This window comes from Cervus elaphus, chromosome 20 (genome assembly GCF_910594005.1).
Source record: "Cervus elaphus chromosome 20, mCerEla1.1, whole genome shotgun sequence".
In the NCBI taxonomy this organism is placed as follows: domain Eukaryota; kingdom Metazoa; phylum Chordata; class Mammalia; order Artiodactyla; family Cervidae; genus Cervus; species Cervus elaphus.
This window is the reverse complement of record NC_057834.1, coordinates 65,819,462-65,846,967: the sequence shown is the minus strand read 5'-3', so window position 1 is coordinate 65,846,967 and position 27,506 is coordinate 65,819,462. Positions and strand designations below refer to the sequence as shown.

At 38.3% G+C, this 27,506-nt stretch overlaps 1 protein-coding gene across 1 annotated transcript; it reads left to right on the top strand.

Moving 5' to 3' along the window:
* Nucleotides 1–7,356: 7,356 nt before the first annotated feature.
* On the top strand, nt 7,357–27,506 carry LOC122677316 (vascular cell adhesion protein 1-like). The gene is made up of 9 exons (XM_043877290.1): nt 7,357–7,549; nt 8,296–8,574; nt 10,865–11,185; nt 12,671–12,937; nt 16,713–16,988; nt 19,038–19,358; nt 20,448–20,714; nt 22,633–22,899; nt 26,600–27,506. Exons 1-9 carry the CDS (start codon nt 7,486–7,488, stop codon nt 26,758–26,760), a joined length of 2,223 nt encoding a protein of 740 aa, XP_043733225.1. The 5' UTR covers nt 7,357–7,485; the 3' UTR covers nt 26,761–27,506.

The window sequence follows — 27,506 nt, the reverse complement described above, 5'->3', positions numbered from 1 at the left end:
AGATCTAATATATTTTGGTTTAGAGTGATTTTCTCCTGTCGAATTTGCTTTTTCTTCTTTCTCATGTTTTTATTTGTCCCTATCTATTGTAAGCTCATGAAATGCCCTCTCCAAGTCTCCCCTTACAGTGTAAACAGATATTTCATAACAATTTTGGAACAGATGGAGACTTGAATATTTTCATCTCCTCAATTCCTTAGTGTTGCTCATGTTGCAAATGAAGAATGGAGTTAGAATCATTTGAGGCCAGGAAGTCGGTGGGACAGTCTTATGGTACTGGTTTCTGAGGAAATCCCACTTAAAGCTGACTGGAGGCAGCTCCAAGAATGGTTAGGAAGTGTGTTTTGATGCTCAGGGGCTCTAATTCTCCTTCTAAAATCCAACAAGAGACAAAGAGAATTCCTCTTTTGAAGTTAGAGTCTTAGCCCCCAAGAGTGAATCTGAGTGGGTGAAGGGTGGGCAGAATGGATAAAGGGGAATCAAAAGGTATAAGCTTTCCGTTATAAAATAAGTCACAGGTGAAAACTCTAATTTGAAAAGACCTGTGCACCCCAGTGCTCACAGCAGCACTGCAGTAGCTAAGACATGGGAGCCACCTAAATGTTCATTGACAAATGAAGAGATATAGAAGATGTGGTACATATATACAGAGGGAATGTGTACATTGGTGAAGTGAAGTGAAGTGGCTCAGTCGTGTCCGACTCTTCGCGACCCCATAGACTGTAGCCTGTCAGGCTCCTCTGTCCATGGGATTCTCCAGGCAAGAGTACTGGAGTGGGTTGCCATTTCCTTCTCCAGGGGATCTTCCTGACCCAGAGATTGAACCCAGGTCTCCCGCATTGCAGGCAGATGCTTTAACCTCTGAACCACCAGGGAAGCCCTATGGTGATACATGATATATGTCTTTCTCTGACTTATTTCACTTAGTATAATAATCTCTAGGTCTATCCATGTTGCTGCAAATGGCATTATATTATTCTTTTTATGGCTGAGTAAGAATAATATAATGCCATTTGCAGCAACATGGATAGACCTAGAGATTATTATACTAAGTGAAGTAAGTCAGAGAAAGACATATATCATGTATCACTTAACATATGAAATATAAAAAAATGATACAAACGAACTTATTTACAAAGTAGAAATAGACTCATAGACATAGAAAATAAACTTATGGTTACCAAAGGAGGGAGGAGGGAGGGATAAATTAAGAATTTGGAATGAATACATGTATACATTGCTATACATAAAATTGATAAAGAACAAAAACCTAATGTATAGCACGGGAAACTATATTTAGTATTTTGTAATAACCTACAATGGAAAATAATCTAAAAAGAATTATACACACACACACACACATATGTGTATGTGTGTTTATAACTGAATCACTTTGATGCACACCTGAAACGTTATGATTCAACTATACCTCAATAAAGCATAAAATAAAATAAGTCATGGGGATGCAATGTATAGCATCAGTTCAGTTCAGTTCAGTTCAGTCGCTCAGTCATGTCCGACTCTTTGCGACCCCATTAATCGCAGCACGCCAGGCCTCCCTGTCCATCACCAACTCCCGGAGTTTAGTCAAACCTTAAATTGTTAGTCACTCAGTCGTGTCTGACTCTGGAACCCTATGGGGTATAGCCTCCTAGGCTCTTCTGCCCATGGAATTCTCCAGGAAAGAATACTGGAGTGGGTTGCCATTCCCTTCTCCAGGGAATCTCTCTGACCCAGGGATCGAACCTGGGACTTCTGCATTGCAGGCAACATAGTCTCTGTAGCTAATAATACTGCATTGTGTATTTTAAAGTTGTTAAAAGAGTAGATCTTAAAAGTTCTCATCACAAGAAAAAAATTTTGTAACTATACATGGTGATGGATATTAACTAGATTTATTGTGGTGATAGTCTCACAATATATACAAATATTGAATCCTTATGTTGTACACTTGAAATTAATGTAGTGTTAAATGTCAATTATACCTCAATAGGAAACTAAAAGCCAGTCTGAACAATGTGTTCCCGTACTGTCTGCTCATGCTTCTGATTCTTCTACACCTGCAGCAGATTCTGAAGGCTCAGCAAAAGTTGTTCCAGTACTTAGCCTTCAAAAATGGTCAGAGGTGGGAATTAGCAGGGAGTAGAGGAAAGTTATCCCAAACAGTAGAACTGAAATACACAAAGACACCTTTGTCTGTGTGAAATGTTAAACTTAAATGCATGGGATAGTCAAAGCATAAATGATTAAAGCCTAAATTCTGTGATATGTACTTATGAAAGGAAAAGAAGAAATAATATTTATATTGGCAGTCTTCTTCCTATCAGTATTTTGTCCAATAATTAGTGCTAGGTTAAAAATTCAGTAAGTCACTCTTATCAGGTATATATATTCATTAAACAGATATTTCTTAATGATAAGTAACAGATTCCTCAAAATTTCAGAAGCCACAATAAATCCGTGATGAAGTAGAATTTAACCAATGATCCTTCCTGTAGTTTGTTTTCCAGAAAATGTCAAACTTATATTAGGTTGCTAAAATATATTTTATTTTCTTTCCTTTTATTTATTTGTTCTTGGCTATGCTGGATCTTCATTGCTGTGTGTGCTTTTCTTTACTTGTGGGTCGCAGGCATTTCATTGCAGTGGCTTCTCTTGTTGCAGAGCAAGGACTCTAGGGCACAAGGGCTTCCGTAGTTGTGGCCCCCAAGTTCTAGAGCACAGGCTTAGTAGCTGTGGCATATGGGCTTAGTTGCCCTGGAGCATGTGGGATATTCCCAGATCCTGGATCGAACCCTGCATTGGTCTCCTGCAACATCTCCTGCATTGGTAGGTGGATTCTTTACCACTGAGCCACCAAGGAATCCCACATTCTATTTTCTAATTATAGACAAAGATAATCAAGTGGCCTCTCAATTATGTGGAAGTTCTTCTCTGATGCTGCTGCTGCTGCTGCTAAGTCGCCTCAGTCGTGTCCGACTCTGTGCAACCCCATAGACGGCAGCCCACCAGGCTCCGCCGTCCCTGGGATTCTCCAGGCAAGAACAATACAGTGCAGTTATTCATTCTGACATGGGAATTACGTTCACCTTCATTTATATTTCCCCAGGGCTAGCATGTGCCTGTATAGTGTTTCTCGGTAAACATCTTCTGAATTGAGCTGAATTTGGAAACTGTGACAGGCATTGCTAATTGCCTTCTTATTATCCATTCTCTTTTTCTTATACACATAATTCTGATTTATTTGGGGCAACAATATATTCAGTTAAAATATTCAATCTTTCAGCTTTTTCAATGACATACAACTGTAAGTCACTCCCTGGGACTTCTTGGAAAGCTCTTTAAAAGGGAATAATCTCCAATGGTTTTTTCTGTCTGCCCCTTTGCCTTTCTCTGGTTTTCTTGCCTGAAATACAGATGTGATGTTTGGAGATGAAGCAGCTGTCCTATGATCACGAGGGTTAGTGACAAGCTATAGATGACAATCCCTTAAACTAGAAGAAATCTTGGTTTTCAAAGTTTTTCTAAAGTAGCTGAAACAGCTTTGAACTGCATATCCTTGGCTCTCACATTCGTTAAATCACTGTGAGAGACTCCTACTACATAGGCCTAATGGAGTAACAGACACTGATTTTTTTTTTTTTTTTTTTTTAGCTATCCAGAGTACTTCTCAAAGTGGGGAGGAACTGACATAGCAAAATCTACTGAAGGGGTCTTTTAGGTTCCCTTTTCATTCTGAGATGCCCTCCCAAAAAGGAATTGCTCCTCCTCTCACCTTGGTGAGTGTGGCTGCATAAAGAGCCACACTTACTACAAGGAATGTCACTCGCCTCTGATGTGTTAGAAAAAGTGAGAAACTTTAACTCCAGAGAGGCCCATAACATAACAAATTGATTACTTGGAAGTCCTAAAATAGTTGCTACAAATGTGGTGGTTCTGAAACCAGCTGAGAGAAGTACGCCTGAAACTTCTCAGGGTCCAACCAGAGTAGCATTAGAAAGTGCTTAGAATTTTGAAATGGACGAGGGGACTGGTGAAGTTAGACTAGAAAGGATGGATAACATAGAAGCAAAATCTTAATATTGGAGGTCACCTTAATTGTCACCCAGTTAGATATCTCATAGAAGCAAAACCTGACCTCTACCACATTTTTAGGAGGTGTCACCAACCTCGCTTGACAACCTGCAGTGGCTAAGAGTTAATGAATTCCTAAGGGGACCCATTCCACTGCTGAAAAGATTTAGTATCTAGAATGTCCTTCTTCACAGTGAACTTAATAGGGTTGTATTTAAGTATTATTACATATCACTTTGCTGTTTATATTTAAAGAGATTTCACACAATCACTTCTGATTTGGTAACCATAAAACCATGTGAATTACTTGAAATGATACTATTATCCCTATTTGAGCATGTATAAACAAAGTGCAGAGAGGCTACCTATGTTTGTACAAAGTATACTTCCTACATAAAGTAGTGGATTTGTATTTAAGACTAATAAGATCCAAGTCAAGATCTCTTTCAAATTGTTAATTTGTCCATTCAGTGTTGATTTACTGAGCCCCCTACTATCTACTGGTCACTGTATTAACTGCTGAGGATCTACTGGTGAATAGGACATGCACTCCTGATCTTCTTGCTGCTAATCATCTAGTAATTACTACCAAAAAACTCTACACTTAGCCTTTGATATAACACAGTGCAGCAAGTATATTCCTTCCTCCGCACATCAGTCATTCAATTATCCATGACCTTCGTGTGTCTCTTATACAAACTAAATATCCAATTCTTTCAACAGCTCCTACCAGGCTAGGGATTTTGAAGTCATTTATCTCCCTATCACTTTCTTCTAGACACCCTCTATTTTGTCAGTCTCTCACATAAGGCCTAGACCCTTGAACTGACCCCTCTGCTCTCAGTATGGTCTTAGAGACCATGGCCTCAGGCGATTTGAAGCTTGAATGCTGTCTTGATTGAGTGCACATTGAGGTTATCAATATCTATTTTGGTTTCCCATGGCACTGCCGGCATATGTACACATTGTGATTCACTAAAACCATCAGGCAATCTTCCTTTGATGACCGTCAAGTCAAATCTCTTCCATATTTTACTGAAGACTTTGATGTTCTACATTTAAATGTGGGACTTTAATGCATTCCATTAAATTTCACTTCATCATCTGGACAATTATTGCATCTTTTTGGATCATCCTCATCTTGATTCTAAGGTTAGCTATCTTTCTCTTGCATTATGAATGCTAAGCAATCACATCTTTTATGTTAATGATAAAAATGTTGAACTGAACAATTTCAAATACAGAATACAGTAGTAATGCTCTATCCAGTCTCAATATGTTATCTTTATATTTGAATTTCTATTCAATCATTCGTTGTGTAAATTTTAATGAATACCTTATTTTAGTCTAGATGTGATCATGGAAAATGAAACTATTTGAGTTTTGTCAGTTAGGAACAATCAACTTGTTAAAAGGTAAAGTGCTTCACGGCCAGTATGCTCTAGTGGAGAGGTCACAGAAGAGAATACAGTCAGCTCAACCTGGGAGGAGCAGGTAGGATCTTAAATGGCATCCAACTCAAAGATACCATGAGGGACTTTTGCTGAAACAACTATGAACTAATTCAATAGATTAGATATTTCCCCAGTGTTCCAAGTTTAGAACCCTATTTAAGTGTGAAACAGAAGTTTTTTGCAATAACTTGTTCATGGTGATCCCATTTTGGGATCCTATTAATTCCTTTTATCTTTACATTGCAGAGAATTGCCTTGAAATTCCATAATTCCCTTTCTATCTCTTCTGAGTTAAGCAGTCAACCTACATGGTTCTGATCATCTTCTTCCATGACATGAGCTTGTAAAGAACCTGTACAGTACCTGCTCATCAGCTAATTTTGCCTGAATCTACTTTTCTGATCCTTAGCTCTTTGGCAGATGAAGTCACACTTACATGTTATTACAGTCACTAGCTGCTTCCACTTCTTTTCTCTCCTTATCCTTGAATGGGAGCCTCATCTGCACTCAAGAGGAGGTCCAGAACCTCTCCAGCCATGAGGAACAGTTATTAGTTCCAAATCTCAGTTATGGTCTTCCTCTGTCAAAAGGCACAGGGCTGTTTATTGTACACATCCCTTGGAGTCTGTGAGCTTTGGAATTTTTTTTTTTTTTTTTTTTGTAGAATCCGACATTTTTTTCTCATGCAGTAGTTACATATTATTGCTAACATTTTGGAAGTTTCTTTTCCAAATTTTAATTTAAATTATTTTTGGTAACTGCTAAGTGTAAAAACATGCATTAGACTTTGGGAAGGGAGAAGTAGATACAATGATGAACAAGAACTGGTCTGAGACCATGGTAGGAACTGATGATCCGATGAAGGAGAAAGACCTGCACATGTATAATACCAGGAAGTGGTTGTTCTGGTTTCTTTATGATGGGTAAGTGTTTTGCAAAGACTGAAGTACATGTGTGCAAGGCAAAAACAGCTATTTAAAAATACCTTTTAAAAAGTCACTTCTTTAGAGGGGAAATAAAGAGCATAAAATTGTTGTCCTCATCTCATATAAGAGAAACACATTATTTTTCATGTTTTAACCTTTTGTGGTTAAGTCTTACATTCTAAGAGATTTACCCCTTCGAAGGAATTCCATCATTTGCATGAGAGTCTGCATGTAAGACTCTCAATTATCCAGCAACTGAATCGAGAATTAATAACATTTCTAAAACAAAATAAGAAAATTTTTCTCTTCTTTTGGTAGCATCCCATTATTCTCTACTCCAGAAAATCATTTCAGAAACTTGATCTTTGCTGCCCAAAAAACTATTTTGTGAATAAAATGTATGAAACTCAGAAGCTATGCTGTCTCCCTTTTTAAAAATAATACATCAAAAAAGAAAAGGAAAAAGTGTCTTTTCCTTTTTCTTGCAAGAGAAAATATAGTCTCTGTTTCTGAATTGCAAACATATCTCCATAATGGAGAAAAATCAGTTCACATGACATAGTGCTTGATCAGCCACTTCAAGAACTAGAGTGTAATTTACTCTTTCTGACTCTCTTCTCCCCAGTTGGATTCAGAAAGCCTCACTCTGAAAAAAAATTAGCTTCATGCAAAAATATCCTTTTGGAAAGAAAAGCGAGGTAAAGTTTTAATTTTTAGCCTTCGGAGTGTTTTCTTTTTCTATGATGGAGAGAGCAGTTTCAGTACTGAGTGCCACGGAAGGGGTTAATGCTGAACTTGGCAGGGTGTCAGTTAAACTTTTTTTCTGGCTCTGCTCCAGGTTTCCCCTTGAAGGGATTTTCCTCTGCTTCTGCATCTCTGCAACAAGACCCTATATAAAGAGCTGACTTTCTATTTCATTCCTCACCGAACCTCACTGGCTTTAGGAGCTCAAGACTCTTCCCAGGAACCTTCAAAAGGAACAGAAAGAAGCGTTTTGGAATCATTATTTTCTCATAAGAACAGCAGCGTAAATGCCTAGGAAGATGTTTGTGATCTTTGGCGTCTCAAATATTCTTTGGATGGTGTTTGCAGTTTGTAAGTTCTCCTTGATTTGTTCCAAATGCTAGTATTCCATTTTAGCCCTGACTTTGACTTCAGTCACTTTGTTATGATAATAAAGAAAGGCAATGTGTGTGCTTCGTCATTTGTGTCCAACCCCTTGCAACCCCATGGACTGTAGCCCACCAGGGTTCTCTGTCCATGGAGTTTCTCCAGGCAAGAATACTGGAGTGCATTGCCATGCCCTCCTCCAGGGGCTTTTCCCAACCCAGGAATCAAACTCTGGTCCTCCTGCATTTCAGGTGTGTTCTTTACTATCTGAGCCATTCAGGGAAGCCCTGGATATTTAAAGAGTAAGAAAACTTAATTTAGCCTAACTTTTAATGTGCTACTGACTACTGCTATTAATATGTACCATTATATTGTCATAGTTATAGCAGCAAAGTTGTTGTTTTTTGGATTTTTTCAATGTTGCGTGAGTAATTGGATTCTGTTTCTAGGAAGGTCTTTCTCTTTAGTTTCCTGAACTTGATAATGAGAAAAGCTTGGCTAGTGATAAAACAACTAATAAATGGGCATCAAGGTCAGAAGTGAGAATTCGCAGAAGCAAAGATGATTTTAACAACTTCTTTTGGCAGTGACTCCTGTGCTGCCCTGCGTTACTTAAAAGCAGTTTAGGAAAGAGATCAGTCAGATCTGGGTGTTATACTAGAACAGAGAAGGAGAAGTAGAATACTAAACAAACCAGTGGTAAGCTTGCTTTTCTCTTTTTGCCTTCACAGCTCAAGCTTTCAAAGTGGACATGTTCCCAGATGAATCTAAAATTTTTGCTCAGATTGGTGACTCTGTTTCACTGACTTGCAGCACAGAAAGCTGCGAGTCCCCATCATTTTCTTGGAGAACTCAGATGGACAGTCCACTGAACGGGAAGGTGAGAAATGACGGGACCAAATCCACGCTGATCATGGATCCTGTTAATTTCGGGAATGAACACCAGTACCTGTGCACAGTGATTTGCGGGGCTGTAAAACTGGAGAAAGCAATCCGAGTGGAGATCTACTGTGAGTACTTCAGCTAATGTTTGATTTTCTCTCCATTTTGCTTTAAAATAAATTTTGTAAAAGGATAATTTTAAAGGAAAAAAAAGAAAAAGGATACTCATGTCCAGATTCTTGGCTAGGGGACAGAGTGCAGCAAGAAATCTAGAAGACAGCTGAATCTACCACCAGACTAGAGACCCAGATCTTGGCTTCTGTTTCCAACTCTGCCACGAATATGGTGACCACGGGTGAGGTTCAACTTCTCTAGGCTTCAGTTTTCTTAAACATAAAGTGAAGTTCTCTAAGATTCTTTTTATTTTATTTGTGTGTGTGTGTGTTTAAGTTGATTCAATTGGTTTCTTACATGTTTACTTGGCCATATGTCAAATGACTTATGAATTCCATACTTCAGGGATTTTTCTATTTATTCTTATGCAATTTGGTACTTAAAATTAGTTTAAAGTTTAAGGAGGAGATATATAATTTAATACTGGGCTTTGGTACAAAATCTTCCCCCTTAGACAGAAGAAAAATATCTGCAAACTTTTCACTCATTTGACTTCGGCTGAGATAAATTTAGAAGGTTTTATTTCTGTTTTTGTTTGGTGCCATTAAGTCTTAATGCTCAACAGCTTAACCTCAAGGATATTTGGAAAATGAACTCGATTTGCCTAGTGAATGTGAATGAATAGCCTTTGTTTACTAGCCCACCAAAATGTATTTCAATCCATTCTCAATCCAGCAAGAAAGTTAGCAAAAAGGAGTGAAAAAATAACCTGAAATACATCACTTGCATTCTGGTTACTGCTCCTGACAGAAAACACGAATCCTTGATAGTCATCTCTTTAGGAAGACCTTATTTGAATATCTTTTCTAATTATGTTGCTTTTCTTTTGCTATTGTGGAGCTCAACTTGGTCCAATAATCTTAACTGATTCTTCAATAATCCCTTATGTAGCTAATGCTTCTCAAGAAACTGTGCTTGGCCAGCTGCTTTCAATTATGCTGGTTGTACATGCAGAGTTTATGTCTGTGAAGCCTTCTGAGCTCCATGAAAGGCTCCCTTATGTAAATACAGGGGAAAGTAGCCAGTTCTTACATTATGTGACAGCAAACTTTGTGGATTATAGGCGCATTTCTTTCAGAATACAAGGGACAAAATTATTGGTGGAAAAATGAGAAGTACTGTTTCTTCACATAGCAAATTTTTGCCACTTCCTTTGCCTCTCCTTGCAGGAACCAAATAGTTGAAGATTTAAGAATGAAAATCAAGGCCCTTCTGGCTTTAATTGTCTTGCCTGAAATTTCTTTTTTTTTTTCCTTTAAGAGTGTCTGTCTTTCATTATGTTTAACAGTCCTGTCTCCATTCCACATTTGATTGTAATATTTTTTAGAGTTGGGACCTTTGTATTCTTCTTATTTCACAGTCTTGAATCAAGCCAGTATGTTATCGTCATGGCGGTTTGCAATGGAAAGCAGCCTTGCAAAGAAAGCAATGGCTCATTGAACTAGTGCTTTCCTCGACTTTAAAAATTTCAAGTGGAATATTAGTTAGATGTTGAGTTAGACATTTTGGGAGGCAAATCTGCCTTCCATAATTTAAAGATTGAACAGATGTATGTTTCTGGTGGATGAATGCCTGTTCAAAAGCCAATTATTTAGAGTTGTTCTTTTCATTTCTTAGCATATCTTGCCTAATAATTATTCTTTGCAATGATATTTTAAGCTTCAGGTTCCTTATCTGTAAGATGAAGTATATCTACCCTGACCAAAATAAAAGCCTGTGATATAACATAATGATAAAAGACTGTGATATAACATAATGAAAGTCCCAGTAGTCATATGGAATAATAAAAGTCTTGAGTTTAAATCCCAGCATCACCATTACTAGCTGTGTGACCTTAGGAAAGTTATGCAAATGTGCTGAGTCTATGCTTTCATATCTATGAAATGTGGTATCTATTTCTTAGGGTTGTTGTGAGTATAAAATAAAGTCATCAATGTTAAATGAATAGCACAGGGATGGGCACATAGCAATATTCAATAAACATAAGTTTCTTCTCCCTCCTTTTACTCTGGCAACATGCAACCCTTTGTACATGCAGGATCAGAACTGAAGAACTCTTTAACAGGTTGTTCTGATTTTGAATGCACTCCAAACCATGAAAAACTATTTAAACAATTCATTCTGCTGTATTAAGATTGTATTCACAAAAATATTAGACTCAGATTACATTGATTTAAATCAGTAAGGGACTTTATACAATATGAACAAAAAATCCACATGCATGTACTCGTTTGACCTTTGCAGCTTTCTCTAAGGATCCAGAGATTCATTTGGGTAGCCCCCCAGAGGTCGGGAAGCCAGTCACAGTCACGTGTTCGGCGCCTGATGTTTACCCATTTGAAAGGCTGGAGATAGAGTTGTTGAAAGGCAACCGTTCCATGAAAATACAGGATTTTCTGGAGCCTTCAGAAAAAAAGGCCCAGGAAACAAAGAGCTTGGAAGTGATCTTCACACCTACTACTGAGGATATTGGGAAAGCTCTAGCTTGTCAAGCTACATTACACATTTATGATGATGATTCTCCACCCAAAGTAAGGAAAACTACTAAACAACTGGAAGTCTACAGTAAGTACTTGTGTCTGTCTATGGGAATCTACTCTTGGATGCACACAGCAATAAACCGAGCAGCTACAGTCAAGAAGAAACAAGTTTGTAGTTTTTATACCATTTTGATTCACTGAGAGCATAATTCTTGTCAAACTGCATAATTCAAAAAAAAGCACACCCAATTAGGGTTGAGAAAAGTTGAGCTTGAATTCTGTCTCCATTAACTGTGAATTAGAGTCACTTAATTTCTCAGTCTAGCAAAGGGGAATAATGATAATACCACCTGATTGGGGAGCTTCCCTGGTGGCTCAGTCGGTAAAGAATCTGCCTGCAATGCCGGAGACCAGGGTTCTATCCCTGGATTGGGAAGATCCCATGGAGAAGGGAATGGCAACCCACTCCTGTACTCTTACCTGGAAAATCCCATGGACTGAGGAGACGAGTGGGCTATAGTCCATGGGATCAGAAGAGTCGGACCCGACTTGATGATTAAATCACTGCCACCTGATTGGGTAGTGAGAAATAATAGGCTCAAGTGATAAAATGTTTTAAATTATGTTTTGTAAACTCTTATATCATGCCTTGAAATATCAAGGTATAGAAGTTTTACAAGCAGCACTTAGTCTGTGTGTGAGCATATGTGTGTGTGCATACCTGGACATGTGTGCATGGGGTGGGAGAGGAGATGAGATTTGATTGTCTCCATTCTCTCGGAGATGGCTGGGGGAGTTGAGGCAGTCTTGTAATCCCAAAGTGTGTGTAGGAGTGATCACTGTGCTCTGTTCTAGATTAAAATGCTCTTGTCTTCTCTGGACACCATAGTTAAAAGGAGCATTGCCTTCTACAGTATGTCTAGCTGAGACAGAATGAGATGGAAAGGATTTTATCAATGTTTTGAGAAGAACAGTCAAAAATAGGAGGTATTTTTCCTAGAGAATATAAAACTTGGAAATGAGGGCTATAATTAAGTATTTGAATGACTGTCATGTAGAAGTGGGATTTGGATTATTCTTTAGCAATAGAGGACTGAACTATGACCGGTGTATAGAAGTTAGTTACAAAGAGAAAGATTTCAGCTCAATAGAGGGAAATGTTCTAATAATCAGAGCTATCCAAAAATCAAATGGACAATATTTACTATAAGGCAGTAGATTGTTTTGTACACTGAAAGTGTTAAAGCTGACTTGCATGAACATTTGGCAAGGAAGCTGAGCTAGAATTTATACCTTACCTGGGAGGTTGAACCACATAATTCTAAGGGTTTTTCTTAATTTCTGAGTATCTATGGCCACCTGAAAACACCAAACATCAAAAAAAGTAACTCCATCAAATCAGTCAGAAACTGGACTGACTAATTTTTATGACTCAGCAATTCTTTAGGCTAGTTTGGCAGAGTATGTCCAATTGAGAAAGCTGTAAATACAGTCTATGAGAGAAACACAGTAGCCCTGTGGGACCATTATGATGCTTAGCAATGACTAATTCTGTGCCCTGCCTTCTCAGTCTCACCCAAAGACACAGCTATATCCGTGGATCCATCCACAAGGCTGCAGGAAGGCGACTCTGTGACGATGACGTGTACCAGTGCAGGTCTACCAGCTCCCCGGATTCTCTGGAGCAAGAAATTAGACAATGGGAATCTACAGCTCCTTTCTGAGAATGCAACTCTCACTTTGATTTCTATGAGGGCAGAAGATTCTGGGATTTATGTGTGTGAAGGAGATAACCCTGTTGGGAAAGACAGAAAAGAGGTGGAATTAATTGTTCAAGGTAAGCAGAAATTGAAAAAGATGCCATCATTCAGATTTAAGCAATAGTGAAATAACTTCAATGCCAGAAATACTTCATTGTGTTTTGAGTGAGTGAGTGAAGTCTCTCAGTTCTGTCCAACTCTTTGCGAGCCCATGGACTGTAGCCTGCCAGGCTCCTTCGTCCATGGAATTTTCCTGGCAAGGGTACTGGAATGGGTTGGCATTTCCTTCTCTGGGGGATTCTCCCAACCCAGGAATCGAACCCAGGTCTCCCACACGGCAGGCAGACTCTTTACCATTTGAGTTACCGGGGGAACCCTCATTATGTTTTACGATGATCCATTTGACTGTTCTGTACTGTAGCACAATTATATACTCACCTTACTCATGCTTTTTGGATGAAATCTTTCCTGCCAGAGCTTCCATTAGTTCTGCTGTTTTGGTTCCTTTTCATTTCTCATCATTCTTTCATTGCTTCAACCCATGACTTTCTCTGTTCCTTCTGCCCCTTGTATATTAGTATTCTGTTTCCCATGTCTAGTCCTCCTCCCTTGTCACTTCCAAGATTTGAGCTATGTATTACTGATATATGCTGTTTACTCTGAAATTTGTGCTCCTATTCCATATCATCAAAACCTGTTGGTTCTACTTCAAAATGATCCCTCCAAGAATCTGACCTCTATTCTTCAAACCTCTTGCCATAGCTCTACTTCATCATCTCTCCTTTGGGCTCTTGAAAGATATTCTTAAATAACATTCACTGACCATCAGCTATATCCCAGGCACTTTACATATGTTTCCTGTGATCTTTAAGAAATGACTAAGGAGTAAGTACTTTGTATTCATTTTAGTGCTGAGAGAATAGTGTCTCACAGAGATTAATAATGACCCTTATTTATTGTACATCTAATACTTGCCAGGAGTTTCCTTGCTACTTTATAAATGCTACCACTTTAGTTTTTGCCACAACCTTTTGAGGTGAATGAAAGCTCAGGCTCAGAATAGTTCACAACTTGCCATGTCACATAACTCATTAATGGCATTTACTGTGATTTTAACATGGACCCATTTAGCCTCCAAACTCCATGATTTTTTAACCATGGCTAATTGTTTTAAAATGGTCGCCCTACTATCATTCTGTCCCCCGGCATAATCCTATGTACTGCTACCAGAGTTATCTACTTGAAACAAGAAGACTGCATGTTTCATATGACTTCAACTTGACCCTAATTGCATATAAATTAAAACCCACATTTCCTAAAGTAGTTGCATAAAACTCTTCAGAATTTAGTCAGAAATGACCTTTGCGTCTTTTTGGTTGACTCTGTGTCTGTTTATGCTATAACTTCTGCTTCGAGTGTCCTTTCCTTCCTTATCTGGCAAAGTTTTAGCCATCCGTCAAGATCAAGCTCATGTCAGCCTCCCAATTCCAGTTTGTGTTAGGCACAGCTAGTTTTTGATCCCTTCATGTACCTTCAACACTTTTTATGAACTTGTATGTGCTTTTGTTCAGTTTAACATGTATTAACTAAGGTGCCTTGTCCAAGAATCGAAGAATTGTGCTTGGTACTGGGGGTACAGACATAAAAAGTCACAGTGATTACCCTAGAGGAACTTATAATCTAGAGATTGGCAGATGTATAAATAGATAATTTAAATATTTTTAGTAAGAGCCAATACTTAGGTAAGTGTGTCTTTCCACTAAACTGACTGGCAACTCCTTAAAGTTAGGGACTGGTGTGTGTGGGTGTGTGTGTGTTTTACAAGTGCCTGCCATGTAGTAGGTGCTCAGTAGATACTGAATGAATAACTTGTGAACATAAATTAAAAAACATACTTTTGAAATATGAAAACATGGAATTTGAACTTGCATGGCTAAAAAGATACAATTCAAACTCTCTCAAAAGATGAACCCGTTTGCTTTTAGGTCAGCATTTTTCAAGAAACCAGGGAAAACATTACACTGATAAAAGCATGTAAAGCTAATCTTTCATCTGGAATAACTTCTACCCCATGATTAGCTGTATCCCATTTCAATGTGAAAAGGAAACGTGTTCTGGGATTAGGCAGTGCTGCTTTTCATTTTGCATCACGGGACATTAGCAACCTTAAGTGCTGAAGAGAGAATTGAACTTCAGTTATCTTAGACCTGGAAGATCTTCTGGAGAAGTGGAGAAGGAAATGGCTACCCACTCCAGTATTCTTGCCTGGAGAATTCTGTGGACAGAGGAGCCTGGAAGGCTATAGTCCTTGGGGTCACAAGGAGTTGGACACGACTGAGCGACTAACACTTTTTTTCTATCTCACAGTTACTCTTTCAGGAGTCATGAGTTTACACAGCAACATATGCAGCCACGGTAAAACACAGTCTGAGACTGTTCACAGGCAGGAAGCAGATCTTTACGTTCTCCATTCTCACACTAGCATATAAGGAATTCAGAAACACTGGTTATTGTTCTAAATGAACTTTCTCCTTCAAAAATCTGATAGCATGTCAGTTTGTTATGGTAATGTGAGGGAAGCATTCTTTGGAAGATACCATAATGGCCGTGTTAGACAAACCAAACTGAAAAAAATCTTCTGGCACGGATGAGAACCCTTCAAAATGTAGTGCCTTTGGATTACGTATATGCTGTGATTTCTTTTTTCTATCTCTAGCCAGCTCTTTACAAGGGCGAGTTTTAGTGAGTTTTCTGTGAAGTCTCATCTGTCACTTTTAGAGGCGCCCAACCACTCCCACTTTTGCTAGGGGAATAGAGTCAAGATTTAAAATTCGTCTTCTCCCTAGACAGTAGTCATCCCAAAGCAGCTGGGGTGCCCCGCGGGGATTGCATTGGCAGTCAAAGAACTTTGCTAGATATTTCAGATTTTTCGCCCTGCATTTCAGCCATTGAAATAATTGTAAAGTATCTTTATGTTGTATTAAGCAAATTTAAGAGGTGGCTTGCATACCCCTTTAATGCTTAGATTTTGACTTTGCCGTGTGATTCTGAAATCATACTTTTCAGTGTGATTTCAGTATGTGTTTTCAGTGGGATTCTATGTGACTTTCATGTTACAACTTTGTTCTGTTGATACAGAAGCTCTAAATACTGGTCTGTTACAGGTATTGTTTCTAATCAGAAGCCATATTTATATAGCTTTTTTTCAGTACTTTCCTTAGATTTGGTTTTCTTTCCACCTGAGGATATTTTGATTTAGTTGTTCAAGTGAAAAGCTGGGATCTTAAATCAGACTCACCTGGTTTCAAGTCCTAATTTTGCCACTTGCCGTTTGGATGAAGTTATTTTTCCTCAAGAAGAAATGGGAGGAGGAGGAAAAGGAGGAAGGGAAGGAAAATAAGGAAAAGTAGAATGAGACACTGAGAGTCAAGAAGAAGAAGCAATGATACCAGATCCTGAAGTTGTGTGGATTAAATGAGATAATATTCATATATGTAATGTGGTTTAAGCAGTGCTTGACACACTGGAATCTTATATTTTTGAGCTTTTGTCCCTCGGTTATAAGAATATGATAAACACATTTAAGTGGAGAATGAATTTTTGTTATGAAAAGGTGCCAATCTCTGTCTTGACTCATTTTTATCCCTGTTCATTCTGTTGAATGAATGAATCACAGCGTCTTGTATGTTTGTTCTTAAAAGATGTGGTTCCCTTCCTGAAAGCCCCAATGTGGAAAGGAGTAGTATATTCTTGGCACAGATGTTAGCTAAAAAGAAGTCAGAAAAAAAAAAACTGTATGTTGAACTTTGGTGAAAGAATTTTATTTTTGTCTTGTTCTTTTCTCCCCACCAGAGAAAATGTTTACTGTTGAGATCTCTCCTGGACCCCAGATTGCTGCTCAGATTGGCGACTCAGTTGTGTTGACCTGTGATGTCAGGGACTGCGATGCCCCATCTTTCTCTTGGAGAACGCAAATAGACAGCCCCCTGAACGGGAAGGTGAGGACCGAGGGCTCCAAGTCCACGTTGACCCTGAGCCCTGTGAGTTTTGAGAACGAACATTTCTACCTGTGCACTGTGATGTGTGGGCAAAGGAAACTGGAAAGGGGAATCCAGGTGGAGCTCTACTGTAAGTAGATTTCAAAATTGTTTACTGTTTTTGTTGTTGTTGTTGTTGTTCCCGGTTCCATTGAAAGAAGCAAAATGCAAATCTGTGATACACGACAAGGTCTTTGTGTTTAGGAAGGGAATTTAGCATTGGGAGTGGTTCTCAAATCTCCAAACCAAAGATTTTGATGCAACTTTGATGTATATATTTCATAGTAAATATTACATATGAATCCAGCATCCCTGATCCTTAGGTTGTGTCTTGTCTATACTCTCTCATCATGGACTTGAACATACTGCATGTCCCCTGCTACCCACCCTACTCTGGTTGTATATGGTGTGTACAGAGATGGTTGTATGCAAAGAGTAGAAACAGTGCCCATTCAGATAATGGGGTGGGATGACGAATTATTCGAATTGGAGGGTGAGGCCCAAAACTACTGTTTTAAAGGTACATTTGAAAGCTGATTAGCAGGATGGAGACATGAGGCAATGGTGAGCAGGAGAAAACCTGGGAGTTAGAATGATCACCAGGGATGGTTAGTGCAGCAACTCAGGTGAAAAGAAGCACCAGAATATCGCACTAGATTTGAGTATTGATTTATACCACATACATATACTACACTTCTTCTTGCTATTCCTGTCACCTTAACAAAATCATAGAGCTTCAAATCTCTATGAATTGACATTGCTGGAATTCCTCAGTTTATAATGAATGAGGACAAGATATGCAAAGTGATCAGAAAGTTCCCTGGTGGCTCAGATGGTAAAGAATCTGCTTGCAATGCAGGAAATGCGAATTCAATCCCTGGGTCAGGAAGATCATTTGGAAGAGGAAATGGCAACTCAATCCAGTAGTCCTGTCTGGAGAATTCCACAAACGGAGGAGCCTGGGGGTCTACATAGTCCATGGGGTTGCATAGAGTCAGACATGACTGAGTGGCTAAGCACAGCACACAGCACACACATTCTGCCTTGTTTTTATTCAGCAGAATCCAAGAGAACAATTGTGGATATTTTCCTCCAGAAATCCTGCCAAACTTGTGTTACCCCTCAAGATTTTGCTCAAAATGAGTTAGAGTATGTCTGTAAAGGGATTTGAATCTCTCAAAAGACAGGTTAATTTATTGCTTTATCATATTACCAAGAGTCCAGGAGCCGCTGATGCAGCATACTCCCAACAGCAATGAGAACCAGCAGTGAAGCCTTGTGGTCATGTGGAAACATTAGAGAATCTGTCACTTGACAACATTTTGCTTCAGGAGAAAAAAATTTTAGCATTGCTCTTGATAACTGTTCTCATCTTACTTTTGTTGATTTGTATCAAGATGTGTTATAAATATTACTTAGAATCTGAATCTCTTATATTTTTTTTCTGAACTACAAGTATTATTCAAGAAACATTTAAAACTTTTCTGCCTAAACCTGGCCATTCGAAATTAAAATGTCTAAATTGCTTGGCTCTGTGAAACCAAGCCTGGGCTCTGAGCTCAAGGAAATAGGAATTCTGATCTCAGCTGGGTGACTTACTAGATATGATGTCAAATGGCAGACTCTTAACCTTTATAAGTTTAATAAGTCTCCCTAGCTATCAAATACATTCTCTGTGTGTTTTTCTAGCTTTAAAATAAGTTAATACCCATTAGATTACACTGTTTTGAAGACTGAGATAGTAAATATTAAGTGACTAGCACATAATAAACATCCAATACATCATGGAAAATATTTAAAATGTTTAAAATGTATGTATACTAAGTAAGATGGTGGAAGCTGATATGTCCTTTGAAAAGACTAGTCCTTAGCTGTCAGCAAGACTGTATCACTAAGGAGTGAAGAGTAAGAAGTATATTTATTTCTTGATGATTTGATGTGCTAGGTATTTTTTGTTTCCAGCATTATTTATATTGATATTATAAATATTTATATTTAATGTTGTGATGTATCTATTAGTGATCATTTTATCCCAGGTGAATTAAAACCTTCACTTTGAGAACTTTGCATTTAATAAAGATTAGCTCTGTTTTTCTTCTAGTGTCACGTATAAACCTCATATTTTGCTTGATATTTGCAGCCTTCCCTAGTGATCCAGAAATTGAAATGAGTGGTCCGTTAGTGAGTGGAAACCCAGTCACTGTAAGCTGCAAGGTTCCTAATGTATATCCTTTGGACCGGCTGGAGATTGAATTGTTTAAAGGGGAGAGTATTATGATGAATAAAATCTTTTTGGAAGATTTAAGTGAGAAAGCCCTAGAGACCAAGAGTTTAGAGATGACCTTCATCCCCACCATTGAAGATACTGGAAATGTTCTTGTTTGTCTGGCTCAGTTACCTATTGATGAAATGGAATTTGAACCCAAACAAAGGCAGAGTACACAGATACTTTATGTTAATGGTAAGTACATGTATGATGTATCCACAATTTAATGTGAATTTTTTTTGATCATGTTTTACAGGTAATAGTTAACATGAAGTTCATAGTTAAAACCATTGTGAAATGAAATAATTGAAAAGAAACTGCAAAATAATGATTTCATATTAAAAAAAAAACCCTCAAACTTAAAGCAACTGTTTATTTGCTTATGATTCTAAGCTGGTAGTTTGGGAAGAGGTCAGATGAGCAGTTTATTCAATATGGTATCAGATGAACACACATGTTCATTTTCAGTCTGTTGGAAGTTCAGTGGGGGATGGTCTCAGGTAGCCTCACTTCCAAGCCTGGGCCTTCTCTGGGGGTGCCTGGGCCTTCCTTTCTTCATATTGAAGAGAAGTAGCATAGATTTAGTCACAAGAGTGCAGGGCTTCAAGAGAGTGAAAATGAAGGTGGCTTCTTGGGGCCTAAGCTTGAAAGTCCTACAGAGTTACTTCTTCTAGGGTATATTGTTCAAAGTTAGTCACAAGGACAGCCTAGATTCAAGAGGTAGAAAAATAGAGTCTACCTTTTCATAGTTCATGTTCATGTTTAATGTACTATAAATGTCAATACACACTATCACTGACCATCCATTTTTTTGACAGCAAGAATGTCTCTATAGATTTTATTTCCATTAAAAAATATCCATGATATGTTCATATTCTACTCTGGATCATTCTGTATAGGGCTTCCATGGTGGGTCAGTGGTAAAGAATCTGTCTGCTAATGCGGGAGACTGGGCTCAATCCTTGCGTTGGCAATATCCCCAAGAGAGGAGATGGCAACCCACGTCAGTGTTCTTGCCTGGGACACCCCATGGACAGAGAAGCCTGGCAAGCTACAGTCCATGGGGTCACAAAGAATCAGACATGACTTAGGGACTAAACAACAAAAACAATCATTTTGTATCTGCTAAAGTAAATGAGGGCAGAAAACTCCTTTGGTAAAGTTATCAAGGTTTATAAACTGTTCTAACCCACAAATACATAGCCAAGTTTTGCAACACTGATAAAAACTCTTTGGAACTTGGGGTGTAAACAGCCAAGCTAACAAGTGTCTCTACCTTTTCAGTTGCTCCCAGGGATACAACCATCTTGGTCAGTCCCTCCTCCATCCTGGAGGAAGGTAGTTCTGTGAATATGACATGTGCTAGCGATGGCCTTCCAGCTCCCAAAATCCTGTGGCACAGGCAGTTAAGTAATGGGGATCTACAGCTTATTTCTGAGAATGCAACTCTCACCTTCACGTCTACAAAAATGGAAGATTCTGGTATTTATGTCTGTGAAGGCATTAACCAGGCTGGAATAAGCAGAAAAGAAGTCGAATTAATTATCCAAGGTGAGCTAAAGTGATTAAATGAGTTATTAGCACTATTCTTATTTTGGTTATGTTACTGGTTTTGAATAAAGTCCTTTTAAAACAAATTTTCTAAAACAAAATGCACTGAACATTTTGAAGAGCTCTGCATGGAAATCTGGAATAGTACTTCTTCATGAACCATTCCAAGTCACTTATCCTAAAATTCTTTCAACCTCAAGTGGAAGGCTATCTCCAGGAACTATGCCAAGAGTTCCAGTTACAGTTATGATGAAGCATTGATTATGGTGTTGAAAAAAGGATAGGAAGATGTATATACATATTTTGGAATTACTTAGGGCCCAGGTGGCACTAGTGGTGAAGAACCTGCCTGACAATGTGGGTTAAATGTAAGAGACGTGGGTTGGATCCCTGGATGTGGAGGATCCCCTGGAGGAGAGCATGGCAACCCACTCCAGTGTTCTTGTCTGGAGAATCCCATGGACAGGAGGGCCAGGCGGGCTATGCTCCATAGGGTCACAAAGAGTTGGACATGACTGAAACAACTTAGCACCTAGCATACAAAATCAACTTATCTAACTGGATTAAATTCCTCATGGTGATCTCGTAAAATGACTGCTAGGGTTTGCTTAGAAGCCTAAGAAGGCTCTTAAATCTTTTATAAATTCTGAGATTGAGTAGCAGTGACCTTTCACTCCGATTCATCAATTTAATGGCATAGAATCACTAGGATGGATTAAGTTAGGAGATCCAGACCCATTCTTTTCAGGTTGGAGAAGCAAAACTGAGAACAAAATAATTTCTAGTTGACAGGTTGAAGCTCTAGGCAGTTTTGGGCAAAGTCATGAAGTAGTCAATTTGGATTTCCCTCATACCTTCCCTTTTGGGGTTTGAGGTCCTCTTCTTCACTAGGGCTGTCAGTTCTTCTCTTATCCCTTGGTATTATTTCCACTAAGGTGTTAGTGACTGTCTTGTTACCTTGTTACAATAATTATTTGTATTTTAAAGGAAAGGAAGAAACTTGGAAGAGCAATGCACTACCCTGAAGAAAGCTCTTAGGATGTAGCTTTGGTTGAGGAAAGAGAATCAAGTCACAAAGCAAATAATCTTAATGGGAACCTCACTTATAAAATGGTGATGTGGTACCTCCCTCCACAGGTTGCATATTAACAGAGATGTTGTATGTCAGATACTAAACCCAGGATAACAACTGGTGTGTTAAGGATTGTAAGAGCCATCTCTGCACAGCTTAATTTCTTGATCTGGAATGGTCTAGCTCAAAACTCAGAAGCCTTTTATACTTCAAGAAATAGTTGCACAATTTAGTGACCCCCCCAAAAATGTTATTTTCCACATTTGAAATCGCCAACTGTTTTTAAACACCCATTCATTGGCTAAGGATGGGTAAGAATTACATTAAGGCTGAGGCCCCAAACTTTTTGGCACCAAGGTCTGGTTTTGTGGAAGACAGTTTTTCCATGGGTTGGGGAGGGGGCTCATTTCAGAGTGATTCAAGTGCAGTAGGGTTCATTCTTCTATGAGACTCTAATGTTGCCACTGATCTGACAGGAGGTGGAGCTCAGGTGGTAGCCGTGGGGTGGGATTGTAAATATAGATGAAGCATCACTTGTCTGCTGCTCACCTCCTGCTCTGTGACTGGGTTCCTAATAGGACACAGATTGGTACAAGTCCATGGCCTGAGGGTTTGGCACCCTTGTATAAGGGACATGAAGGAAGCATGAGATGTCTTCTTTTATTAAAAATATGACCATTTATAAGAATCCAGTAAATGTTTGACTTCTTTAATTGCCCCTCTAAATATTTAATGCAAACAGTAAGCACAAATACCATCTTGACAACTATTGTTGCTGTCATTAAATTAATATGGAATGTGTTTATATTTCATTCAATCAGAGGTATCTTTAAATTCTTTCCACAGTTGCTCCAAAAGATATACAACTTACAGCTTTTCCCTCTGAGAGTGTCAAGGAAGGAGACACTGTCATTATCTCCTGTATATGTGGGAATGTTCCCCCAACTTTGATAATTTTGAAGAAAAAAGCAGAGACTGGCTACACAGTGCTACAGTCTACAGATGGTGCATATACCATTCACAGGGCTCAGTTAGAGGATGCGGGAGTATACCAATGTGAATCCAAAAATGAAGTTGGCTCACAGCTAAGAAGCCTAACACTTGATGTTAAAGGTTAGTTTGGGTTTTTTTTTGTTTTTTGTTTCTTGTTATATTTAATAACAGGTCTGAAGCTTTGTGGATTGTAAAGAATTTCAAGGGTTAGATGAATGAGTTGGCAAAACGGAACTGAATTCCATGTCGATTATGGTTATTTCTTAGTGTTTCCTAAAATAATCATGTACAGGTTCTCTGTCCTAAGGAGTTTAGCCAGGTTGTTGACATTTATCATAAATCAGTGTTGAATTGCCATTTGCTACTTGAAACATTGACAATTCATCGTTGGTCTCTGAGGTCTTTCATTTCTTGTGTGTTTAAATGTATTTTCAAAACCTTTCTTTGGGAGTTATAGGGAAACTAAAGAAGTAGAGTTGGCACATGGAAAAAGAAAGGTTTATCTAGACCCTTTTCCTTCCTACCCGAAGAGCGTGTCACTCTCTGAATAAGAAGTGACTGCATATTTTCCAGATTAACTCTTTTCTGGATTTAAGAATGATGATCTTAATGCTGAACAATGTAAAGGAGTCTATAGACTACAGAATTATTCCTTAGAATATCTAAGCTCCTAGTCCATCCTGCTGTTTTCTGATGGAGAAAGGGAGGGAGGGGGCCACGGCCCCCAGCAGAGGAATTTCAGGGGCCAGCTTAATTTCAGTCCATCTGTGAACTCACAGTAGGATCTGTTGATCTTATCTGTGAAAGTAGTAAGTGTCAGCATTTATTGCTCAGTCTTCCACTCCTTGAGTGGTAAGGAGCTCCCACTGTGTACTGGAAGCCAAACTTGAAATAAACATGATTGTGAACAAATGCAACTCTTAAGAGCCTTTGGCACTGGGCTCCCAGAGATAACAACTATCAATGTAAAGAGAATTTAAATCTGGGTCAGAAATTGGGTTCAAATTTTACTCATCTCATCGAATCTCTCAAGATTACAAGCTTTCCCTTGTTTTCTGTCTTCACAATACCTCCTCGAAACACAACAATATCCCCTGTATCATGTCACTCAAAATGACACAGGAGTGTATATAATCAGTGCTTCCAGATTTCTGGATGATTGAGATCTCAGTTATGAGTAGGTTGAAATTCATCTATTGCTATTTAATCCTTGATGTCTCCAGACCACCTTTAATTAAGCCTGGTTCCAGGGACTTGGATTCCTAAAGTGAAGTCGCTCAGTCGTGTCCGACTCTTTGCAACCCCATGGACTGTAGCCTCCCAGGCTACTCCATCCATGGGATTTCTAGGCAAGAATACTGGAGTGGGTTGCCAATCTTCTCCAGGGGATCTTCCTGACTCAGGGATCAAACCTTGGTCTCCTGCAGGCAGACTATTTACCATCTAAGCCATCAGGGATTCCTAACATTTTCATTATTCTTTTTGTAGTCAGTAATTCTCTTTTAAAGACGTATCAAAGCGTCTTCTCTTTTTAAGTTTCTCATACATTGTTGTCTTTTCTAATTGCTTTATTAAGTTGATAACTTTACATATTTGCTATTTTTCACTCATTACTTAAATGAACAATTAAAGCACATTGTGGGTACTCGGCTAGAACCCCCAAACTAAATATGGTTTCAACTAACTACAAATGAATGGAAACAAAATTTGACGTTTTCCTGGGAATTTTGAACTAGTTATCCTTTGCATTTAGCTGAGATTGTAAACTAATTTTGGTTTGTTTTGCTTTAGAAATACATTTGCTCAAATATATTTCAATGATAAAAATGTTTGGGAGTCTTTAGAATTTTCAGTATTGATACGGTTAATAGAAAACTATATTTGAAGGTTGCCCTGGTAACCAACTCAGCAGCAAATTTGTACTTTACTGCAGATGCCTGAGGGGAAAAACCAAAGGCAAAAGACAGTATAATACTTATTAAGTTGAAAACAATAGGATCAGAAATACCATTGCCTACCATGTCATCAATACTGATGCCTAAGCATAATTATGATAATGAATGTCATTAAAATATTACTCTCATACTCTTAGTTCTACCCTAGTAAGGAAAAGTAGAAAAATAGGGTAATTATCATTATGTTTATGATGAAGTTTTTTTAACTTCAATAATTCAAAAATCAGCTTCCCTTCATCTGACCCTAGTGATTCTTTTCTTCTTGGTTGACTTCTGGTGATTAGAAACCTCTAGAAGTAAAGCAATGATTATCAATGTCAAATCATTCATTTCTTCTAGAACAAAAACAATATAGAAGCCTCTTGAAGAAACTTACTATTTATGAGGTCATACTGTGCTGTGCAAGAATAAATATAAATAGAGATGAATCGCCAGCAAATATCATGCTGTCTTCTTCAGATGTTCTTATAAGGTTAAAATGTTAAATACTATTGTAACTGTCAGACGATTTTTAGTGTAGTAGAAAGAGTGCTAAGAGTTCTTTGCCTGGAGAATCCCAGGGACGGGGGAGCTAGTGCGCTGCCATCTCTGGGGTCGCAGAGTCGGACACGACTGAAGTGACTTAGCAGCAGCAGCAGCAGCAGAAAGAGTATTAATTTAAAAGTTTTGTGACACTATTATTTTATGAATTCAATTTATGACTAAATGACAATGACGGGATGTAGAAGGAAAACAATATATATTGTTATTCGAAAGATATTATTGGGGAAAGAAAAGATATTTATTGGGTGCAAGCTACTTCAAGCAGTGAGCCAGTTACTAGCTATTGAGTGGTGGATCAAAAGAAACTAGATACATGCCCTTATGTAATTCAGTCTGAAGGAGGGAACCAAAATTAATAGATAATCAAACACACAGATGTTTAACTATAAGTGGTGATGAGGGCTGTGAAGGGAAAATGTAGTGGGTTATAAAAGTATACAGGGGAAAAAGCGCATCGTTGTTGTTCAGTCACTTCTGTGTGTCTGACTGTTTGCATGCCATGGTCTGCAGCATGCCAGGCTTCCATGTCTTCACCATCTTCTGGGGCCTGCTCAGACTCAGGTCCATTGAGTCAGTGATGCCATCCAACCATCTCATCCTCTATTGCCCTCTTCTCCTCCTGTATGTTAAGTTCCTAATTTAGGCTGGTGGAAATGCAGGTCAGAGAATGCCTCTTTCAGGAAGTAACACTTAAGTAAAAATATAAAGCTATCCAGAGAACTTCATATTGTCAAGAAATGATATAAATGCTGAAGAGGAATTATGTATTAAGATGCCCTACTTCAGAGATACAAAATATAAAATTTTCTATATATTTCTAAAAAGGCCACTGGCAAGAATTCTTTCTCTTACTATCTCATACATGATGTTTGACTATAATGGTTGCACTGTAGGTATTTCAGGACCTTTCTTGGAGAATTGGTGAGTTATTTTAACTCATTAATAATCTGAGTCCTAGTTCTTTAGTACATACTTTTATTTCCCAAAGCAAACACTCTTGTCCCATTCTTACTCTTCTAAATGAGCCTTAAAAAGTCGCACCCTTCCTTCCATCCTGTTATTGGACCTGCATCTATGTGAATCTAAGTTTGTGGAAGTCAACAGGTGGCATCTTTAGATTCATTATGACCATAACAACTGCTCACTATTATTTGATTAATTCAGAGAAATGTGCATTTGAGTCCTGTTGGTTCTTGTCACTGGTTTAATTCACTTTTCTTCAGAAAACTAGTGGTCCTATTAAAATAAAACTTGTGACTGTTACTATTAAACAATTTCTTTTCATACCAGACATTAATTGCCTCCATCTTGTTATTTTCCAGGAAGAGAAAGTTACAAGGACTATTTTTCTCCTGAATTTCTCCTGCTCTATTGTGCATCCGCCTTAATACTAACTGCCATTGGAGTGATTACCTACTTTGCTAGAAGAGCTAACATGACAGGGTCGTACAGTCTCGTAGAAGCACAGAGAACAAAAGCGTAGCTAATGCTTGAAACGTGCTACCAAAGACACTGTCAGTTCAGATCCTCGATACTGCTCATCATTCCATGAGGAAAACAGAAACTGGGAGTTCAGGCTTCCTTGAATGCAGTGAACGCTTGGAAAGAAACGGCTGCCTGTGGCCCTTACTGTAAACAAGAAGCCAAAGGAAAATTTCTGCTTAAAAACTAGGCACTGCCATTGAGGTGACTGGACTAATTTCTTGATGTGTATATACAATAACATGATTTGTATATATGTAAAACTATGCCGTAGCAAGGTTGCTTGGAATATCAGCACACTAGAGTCAATATATCTAAAATTATTAAAATGTGTTGCTTGAACTGACTGTTATAACTTAATGCATCTTCATATCAACTGGCAGCTGACCTATGTCATCTTTTTAATATTTTATTTCCTGTAACAAAATTTTATTCCTATAAAGTTCATAGGCAACAGTTTCATGTTGTGGGAAGATGCCAGGGTTTTATATTGTCATAGGCAAACAATAAACCAAGAGGGCACTGGGTTGACTTTCAGGTACTAAACACTTCAATCTATGGTATAATGGTTAACTGGATTTCTCTGGGTGGTACTGACACGGTACGGAGACATTTTTTGATGTTTGTTCATCAGACTCGTGTAATTTTCCAAAGTGGTCTAAAAATGCAATTTCTTTTGATTTTCTTTTGTAAATGTTTAGGGTTTTTTGGGGTTTTTTTTGTATAGTAAAGTGATGATTTCTGGAA

Bases quoted from the DNA above. Each gene is read 5' to 3' on its own strand.
- LOC122677316 (XM_043877290.1), top strand. From the start codon at position 7,486: ATGCCTAGGAAGATGTTTGTGATCTTTGGCGTCTCAAATATTCTTTGG. The intron at 8,575-10,864 runs GTGAGTACTTCA...TGACCTTTGCAG, and splicing joins AATCCGAGTGGAGATCTACT to CTTTCTCTAAGGATCCAGAG. The intron at 16,989-19,037 runs GTAAGTAGATTT...TGATATTTGCAG, and splicing joins AATCCAGGTGGAGCTCTACT to CCTTCCCTAGTGATCCAGAA.